This window comes from Lotus japonicus, chromosome 1 (genome assembly GCF_012489685.1).
Source record: "Lotus japonicus ecotype B-129 chromosome 1, LjGifu_v1.2".
Classification (NCBI taxonomy): Eukaryota; Viridiplantae; Streptophyta; class Magnoliopsida; order Fabales; family Fabaceae; genus Lotus; species Lotus japonicus.
Genome location: NC_080041.1, coordinates 86,349,730 through 86,357,858, shown reverse-complemented (window position 1 = coordinate 86,357,858; position 8,129 = coordinate 86,349,730). Strand labels below are relative to the sequence as shown.

General features: G+C 35.3%; 1 protein-coding gene across 1 annotated transcript; it reads left to right on the top strand.

Annotated features, from left to right (window-relative positions):
* Positions 1–649: 649 nt before the first annotated feature.
* Positions 650–3,174, top strand: LOC130727348 (flotillin-like protein 4). Its single transcript, XM_057578454.1, has 3 exons — positions 650–1,220; positions 1,356–1,751; positions 2,376–3,174. The coding sequence occupies exons 1-3, from the start codon at positions 687–689 to the stop codon at positions 2,889–2,891; spliced, it is 1,446 nt and encodes a 481-aa protein (XP_057434437.1). The 5' UTR covers positions 650–686; the 3' UTR covers positions 2,892–3,174.
* The last annotated feature ends 4,955 nt before the right edge of the window (positions 3,175–8,129 follow it).

The window sequence follows — 8,129 nt, the reverse complement described above, 5'->3', positions numbered from 1 at the left end:
TTTTTTATTAATTTTTATCCCAGAATTCGTTAAATATTGGATGGAAGATAATTTTTGCAACCGAGTGTAAACGTTAGGGACGTTTTTTTTCTAATTTTGAAGTTTAGTGACGATTTTCGCAAGAAGACCAAAGTTGGAGGACCAAAAGTGCAATTAAGCCAAACTTTTAAGTAGGATATGCCCTACACATGTTTCCTATTTCTTCTAACTTTCTCGTTGGATGGTGGTGAAGTTATTGAGAGTTATGATTCATTTCATTCACACCTATCACATCTATCCCCATTAATCAAATCATTTATCACATTTTTATTTTTTCTCTCTTTTCTTTCTAATTCTCCTTCTCCACCTCTTTCCACCTCATCTTTGAGTATTAACAAAAGATCACTCGAAGTTATTTGTAGGGTCAGATTCTACATAGGTGTAGGAAGTTCAAATCCGAGATACTAGTAATAGAAAATAATATCAGCGAAATTCAAGTATTTATAAATTCTATCAGTTCGTTAACATTATGTTTATCTCAAAACAAAAAAGATTATGTTAATATTGTCTGCATTTTAAATTTATCGATTTATGTTATCATCATCTGTAGTATATATATATACACATTCATTGTTGCTTTTATCATCACATTCACTTATTCACATATAATCACACGCATCAGAAAGAAAGAAAGCAAAAAAGCAATCATGTTGTGGAAGGTAGCAGACGCATCAGAAATCCTGGTTATCACAGGCGCTGGAATCGACGACATCAAGTTAGCAAAGAAATCATGGATCTTCCCCGGCCAATCATACACCGTTGTGGACCTCTCTCCGGTGAACTACACCTTCCAAGTCCAAGCCATGAGCGCCGAGAAGCTCCCTTTTGTCCTCCCGGCCGTTTTCACCATCGGCCCCAGGGTTGATGATGATGAAAGCCTCTTGAAGTACGCCAAGCTTATCTCCAAACATGACAAGCTCTCCAACCACGTCAAAGAGCTTGTCCAGGGTGTCATCGAGGGTGAAACACGTGTTCTCGCCGCCTCAATGACCATGGAGGAGGTTTTCAAAGGCACAAAAGAGTTCAAGCAGGAAGTGTTCGAAATGGTGCAGCTTGAGCTTAACCAGTTTGGCCTTCTCATCTACAATGCCAATGTCAAGCAGCTCGTGGATGTCCCCGGCCACGAGTACTTCTCTTACTTGGGTCAGAAGACACAGATGGAGGCCGCGAACCAAGCCAAGGTAATAAACCCTAAACCTTAAATCATAAATCAATTTTGTTTTCTTTTTGCATGTTCTCAATAAATGTTTTATACTAGTACTTCTTTCAATTGATGCTTAATTAATTTTTCTGGTTATATATGTTCCTACCAAAAGGTGGATGTGGCTGAGGCGAGGATGAAAGGGGAGGTTGGGGCAAAGTTGAGAGAAGGGCAAACGCTTCAGAATGCGGCAAAGATTGACGCGGAGACGAAGGTTATAGCGACTCAGAGGCAAGGGGAGGGGAAGAAGGAGGAGATAAAGGTGACGACAGACGTGAAGGTGTTCGGGAATCAGAAGGAGGCTGATGTGGCTGAGGCTAACTCTGTGCTTGCTAAGAAGAAGGCTGCTTGGGCCCAGGCGGCACAGATGGCGGAGGTGGAGGCCGCCAAGGCTGTGGCACTCAGGGAGGCAGAGTTGCAGGGGGAGGTGGAGAGGATGAATGCTTTGACAAGGACTGAGAAGCTTAAGGCTGAGTTCCTCACCAAGGCTAGCGTTGAATATGAAACTAAGGTATGGTATGATCAGTTCATCATTCATTTGTTCTTCATTTATCATACAATTTAATTAATTATACATTATTATCAATTGATAGTGCATTAGTGCCTGAAATCCAAAATTTAATACCTAAGAACTACTAATATAAAACTATTCAGCATAGAAAGAATATGATGTTGGAAATGGATGCACATTATGATGGTACCATATTAACTGATTATTCTAATGTTGCATGGAAGAGCAGTTGACTATTTCTTAGTTACTAACATGCTGTGTTATTCAAAAATTGAAGCATTTGGATGGTTGACATATTGTGAGTATGCTATTGACATTTGGCAAATTGATTAAAAAAGATGGAATAAATATCTACTTGTTCATTTTTTCTGCCAAAAACAGCTAATAAATGGGTTGAATATTGAATGAAGAACTAAATAAGTCAATGTGAAGAATGTTTGAAAATCATTTTATCATGTATCATGAAATTGATTCTAAATTCAACATCAATTTTGGGATAAGTTTCTGTAAATAGTTTGTGAGTGGCAGAATTGATTCGGAGAAAAAAAAATAAACTGATCCATACATGCTTTCTTGATCTTTTTATAATTCCACTGCTGAAATCCCATGGAAATTCCTGAATAGGTACAAGAGGCGAACTGGGATCTGTACAAGAAGCAAAAAGCATCTGAAGCAATTCTTTTTCAGAAGGAGAAAGGGGCAGAAGCACAGAAAGCATTAGCAGAAGCAACATTTTACAGTCGCCAGCAAGCAGCAGAAGCAGAGCTAGTCTCAAAGAAGAAAGAGGCAGAGGGGCTTATAGCACTTGGTCAAGCACAAGGAGCATATTTGAAGTCACTTCACGATGCACTTGGCAACAACTATGGACATCTAAGGGACTACTCGATGATAAATCGTGGCATGTATCAAGAGCTTGCAAAGATCAATTCTGAGGGAATTCGTGGGCTTCAGCCTAAGATTAGTATTTGGAATAATGGTAATGGTGGTGCTGAAGGAACTGATGAAATTAGTGGTGCCATTGGCATGAAAGAGGTTGCTGGTGTCTACAAGATGTTGCCACCTCTGTTCAACACAGTCCATGAGCAAACTGGCATGCTTCCACCAGCTTGGATGGGAACCATCTCTGACAAAACTTCTTAGTCTCATAATTAATCACATATTATATATGTGCTCAAGTACACTTCTTTTTATTTGGCTGGTTGGATTACCTATATTATTAATTTCAAGTACCTTATCTTATGAACAATTAAGTTTTTGATTCACATTTGATTGTAGGTTCAGGTTCAAAATCTTATATTAAGTTTTGATTTAATTTACCTCGTCGTGTTCTGGATATTTTTTCACTACTACAAAATGCGGGATTTAGTGATGGTTACTAAGCTACTGTTACAAGTAGCCCTCACTAAGTGTTATTATTAAGGCGGTTGTGGAGTTAACACAACACAATCAGTTATTTGAAAAACACTGAGATTTCGATGTAGTAACTATCAACTAAATCAGTTATGAGCAAACAACAGCCATTGGAAATTAAAGTGTACTTATTTGAAGAACACTGAGATTTCGATGTTTTACCTTTTCATACTTGTTCTTCTCCAAAGTTGAAAGAAAATATATCCTTCATCCTTTGATTGTGGATTATTTGTAGTTAGTCACACTGCATTTTATCACACACAAGTAAGGAATCATATTGGTGTGCATAATATTTGGATATGCTTATAATCCACCAGTTTTAAAGGCAGAGCCACAAATATACCATTGGCATAACAATAAAGAATTAGAAATGATTAAAGGTGAATCTTATCTATTTTATTTGAAAAGAAAATTCTGCATACAAAGAGGAAACAATAAGATTTTCATGTATAGTTTCATAACTCCATATTGCTTAAAAATGTCAGTAGACTGGAACACACCTCTGGTTTCATGTCCCGGTGTACCAAGCCACGTAAATGATACTCGGCCGCAACCTTAAGCATCTGCCTTACAACCACTGCTGCATCTTTTTCAGGATAACGACTGTCCTTCCTGTTAAAAGCAAAGGTAGACAAAGTAAGTTTAGGTACAAGAGTAAAACACATGCCAAACACAAAAATCTGGCAGAATATAGTCATTAGGGACCCTGGTTCTGAAATTTGAAAAGTTGTATTCATTAAGAAGAGTCACTTAGCCAAGGATAAAAGAAATCAACCACGCCCAACTTCAAACAGAACTTACATGGCCAATATCTGATCTAGCAGTTCTCCACCCTCACATAATCTAAGGTAAATTGTCAACAAGTTCACCTTAATAAGTATATATATAAAGGAACAACGGAAAGTAAACGCAACAGAAACGATTTGATAAATTATCTCCCAAAAGGTATATAGTGAGTACATTTTAGTCAACGGCTGCTAAAGATCACATGAACATAGTGAAACAGCAAAAGAAAGAGACTAAAAAACACAAGTAATTAAGTTACTCCATAACTATGTACACATATGAATCATCATCAAAAGCATTATAGAACTCAACCAATTTTCATGGCCATTGAGTGCTTTCAACATCTTGACCTCTCTCTTAACATCCTCAAAAGCTATGGGGAAAACCATCTGCCATCACATTCAAGTATCAATTCAGTAACTAGCATTGTACTTTTGAGTGATAAATTTCACCTTAAACATAACTTCTACTAGAACCAATGCTGGTTGCCTCTCTTGATGATACAGTCACTACATCTCTTCCTTTTGTTGGTAGGTACAATGAGATTGAAATGAATAAAAAGTTATCACTTAAAGCAAGGTTTCTAGAAAGTTTGATTATCTAATTCATTCCTATATGGGTTTTAAGATTCCACTTCAAGAATCCTAGCCTATTTAAAATGTAATAAGCGAACAAATCTTAGATCTATTTCTTTCCTCCTATATAACTTTTGGAATTTCACTTATAAGAGTCCTAGCATGTTTAGCATCTAATAAGAAAACAAAGCTATGTTTTCAACATGCAATTTATCCTTCAAAGCCGTGAACCGAACACATGAAATTTCTCAGAGACATTTTATCAAACATCACATGGCAAACCACACCAATTGATAGATAAAGGATCAAATTCCAAACCTAGGTATTTCAACAAAAATTTCTCAAAATCTCCAAGTTTCATGCAAGCATACCATGGCAGGGAAAACAAAATGTATCAATTTGTGGGCTATAATTATATAATCTTCTTCTGGAATTGGAGTATTACATGGCCAAAACCTATCAATTTCCCTTTGATTCAATCTGAGAGTTGAGTCCTGCACACAGATGCTGCTGCAAACCTCGATCACCACGTCGACGGTTTCGCCAATTCCTCCTCGTCTTCCATCAATGCTTTTGCACTTCTTCATCTTTTTCCTCACAAATCTCTTCCTTTCCTCACCTCCACTTCGTAAACGTTGGGTCAAGAACAAGAAGACACTTAACAGTCACGTAATTGGCTACACAATTAGCTATGAATTTGCTTCACATTAACTTAGAATTAACTAGCTGCGTATTTGCTGTGGTATTAACAGCGACACTAGCTAGAAATTAGCTGTAAAATATTCGCTACGAATTTAGCTGGTAAATTACCTGGCTCGTTTAACTACGAAACTAGCTATCAAACAGTGCTTCGGAATAAGAAAATTAGCTGTGCATTAACTGCCGAGTAGCTAAAAAGAAATGAACAACAACCATTACTTAGGATCAGTTTGTGAATTTGTGGCCCCGTAGTAAAATCATTACCAATGGCACGCTGTGTGCCAAAGTGCGAAAAAACCGTGCAAGCTTTGTTACGCGGAAACCTAACTGTGAAATTAGCTGCTAACTAGGCAACCAACTAAGCGAATTAGCTACGATATTAATTGCAGATTTAGCTGAGAAATTGACTATGGAACTTGCTGGGAAGTAGCTAGGAATTAGCTGCATCTTGAGCGTTACTACAGATTGGCCACAGTAAATTTTAATATTTTTTTGAGTCAATAAATTTTAATATTATTTCTGTACTTTTTTATAAATTTTAAATACTTTAAGGTGTAAATATCTATAAAAGTATGAAAAATTTATAATGAAACGTTAACTAGAAGATGTTATTATTTACATATAATACACTTTTATTTATGTACAAATTACAAGTTGAAAAGCTCACATCACACTAGAATGAATACTTTTGTTGTATGAAGATTAGAAAATATTAATATATATTTAGTATTTTTTCATAAATTTTAAAATAGTTTTAGGATTAAGTATATGAAAAACTATGATAATTTATGTCGTACGATAGAGGATTACAAAATATTAATACATATATAGACATATAGTTTAGGGTTAAATGTGTTTTGGGTCTCTAACTTTTGCACTAAAATCTAAAATTGTCCATGTAAAATAAAAACCTGTTTTTTAATCCCTTTCTTTTTGATAAGCCAAAAATTATATTGAAGAGAAGTATATGGAGTACTTCAACCTAATAAAAAAGAATAGGGAGCAAGAAAGAAAAAGTAAATACATACATGAAACACAAATAAGAACCCAAAGGAGCAAGACTTGATAAGATATGCCTCATTAAAACCTTACTAGGAAAACCCCCTTGAAAAAAACCTAGTGAAGGAAAAAGAGTACATACATTACCAAGCCAAAAAGTCTTTACAAATAATAATTACAAAAAAAACCCACTGATTGTGCTCCACAAAAACCCACCTGTTTTTTAATCCCTAACAAATGTTTTTTTTGATAGGAAAAGGTCCCTATGATGTAATATTGCTGATTTAGCTTCATAATTAATCTAAAATTATCCTACATGTATATCCTAAGTGGCCCATTTTTTGTTTGGAGACATCCTAGCTACATGGTTACTAATAAGCCAAACTAATTTTTTAACCTTAATTTTGACCCAATAATCTCAAAATTACTCAATCAATCAACTAAATTCCAATCTCACTCGATTTCACCACGCTTCTCTCTCACTTGAAGAACACATAGTACTGGGAAACAGAGAATGAAACTTTGCAACGCTTTTTGGTGACGACGAAGTGGAATGGCCGACCAACATGCGACGACTCAAGGGGACGACGAAGGGGAATAGTGAGACCAGGCACGAAGAAGAGGAACAAATAGGCACAATGAAGAGGACAAAATTGTGAAAATTGACACCTTCTTCTTTTCACGAACTAGTATAGACAACCTTCTCCTTCTCACGAACTAGAAGAACCAACCTCTTCTCTTTCTCTTTCTCCTTCTCGTGACCCAAATCAAGGCTTCTTCTCACGAATGATCTTCTGCAAATTAGGAATAGGGTTCAAGATTCTCAATATTGGGGATTAAATTGATTTCTCAAGGACCAAAACTGATTGTATGAAAATGTATGATGACTAGGTTTAATGAAATACATGTGAAAATCTAAGTGTAGAGGTGAGGTACTTGAAAACAATTTTTTAGATTAATTATAATGCCAAATCAGCAATATTACGTCACAAAAACCCTTTTCTATAAAAACAAATTGTTAGGGATTACAAAATAGGTTTTTGTTTTACAATGACTATTTTAGATTTCAATGTAAAAATCAAAGGCTTAAAACATATTTGACCATATATACACCATTCGGTCACTATTATAAGTAAAAATTAGTTTCTTAGATTTATTGAATAAATGACGATGTGGTCATTATATCATTAATAATGACCACCTACATGTCATTAATAATGACCACGTACATCATTTATTCAATAAATCTAAAAAGTTGATTTTTGCTTATAATTGTGACCGAAGGAGGTAGTTTATATTACATATGTACATATTTAAATTGTTGGGTTAAAGTTTTCCACGTTAATGATCTTCTTACACGAAAATACTTTAATGTTAAAATTACAAATTATCAATGTTTGTCGTATATGTGGTGCATTGCATGCATAACCTTAACTTTTTGGTTTATTTGAGTGTCCCCTTCTTGATATAAGTTGCAATATAATTCAAATAATCCATTAGTCATTATTTTAATATTTAACGAAGAAAAAGTAGTGTTTTCATGAAAAATCTCCCGTGCTTGGCATGAGTACGAACACTAGTTGACAAACATTCTTCAAAGGAGCGTAAGTAAGCTTGGAAATGAGGCCCATGTCAATACCAAAAAAGAAATGCACTCCATGAATAATGTAGAGTTGTTTTGGAAAAGTTTGGAAACAATGGGTAGTAGATGCTAAGACATTGGGAGAAATATGCATTTTTCCCTTTCTTTTTCAAACCCGTGAGATTAATCTTTCATCCTACGGTTAGTACGCTCAGCAGTGGAGGCTGATCAAATAAAAAAAATTATTTACAAGAGTTGAAAATCGAATCTCTAATAATAGTTAAAGAGATAAAATATTGAACTACTATGCCAACTCACACTTCTTAA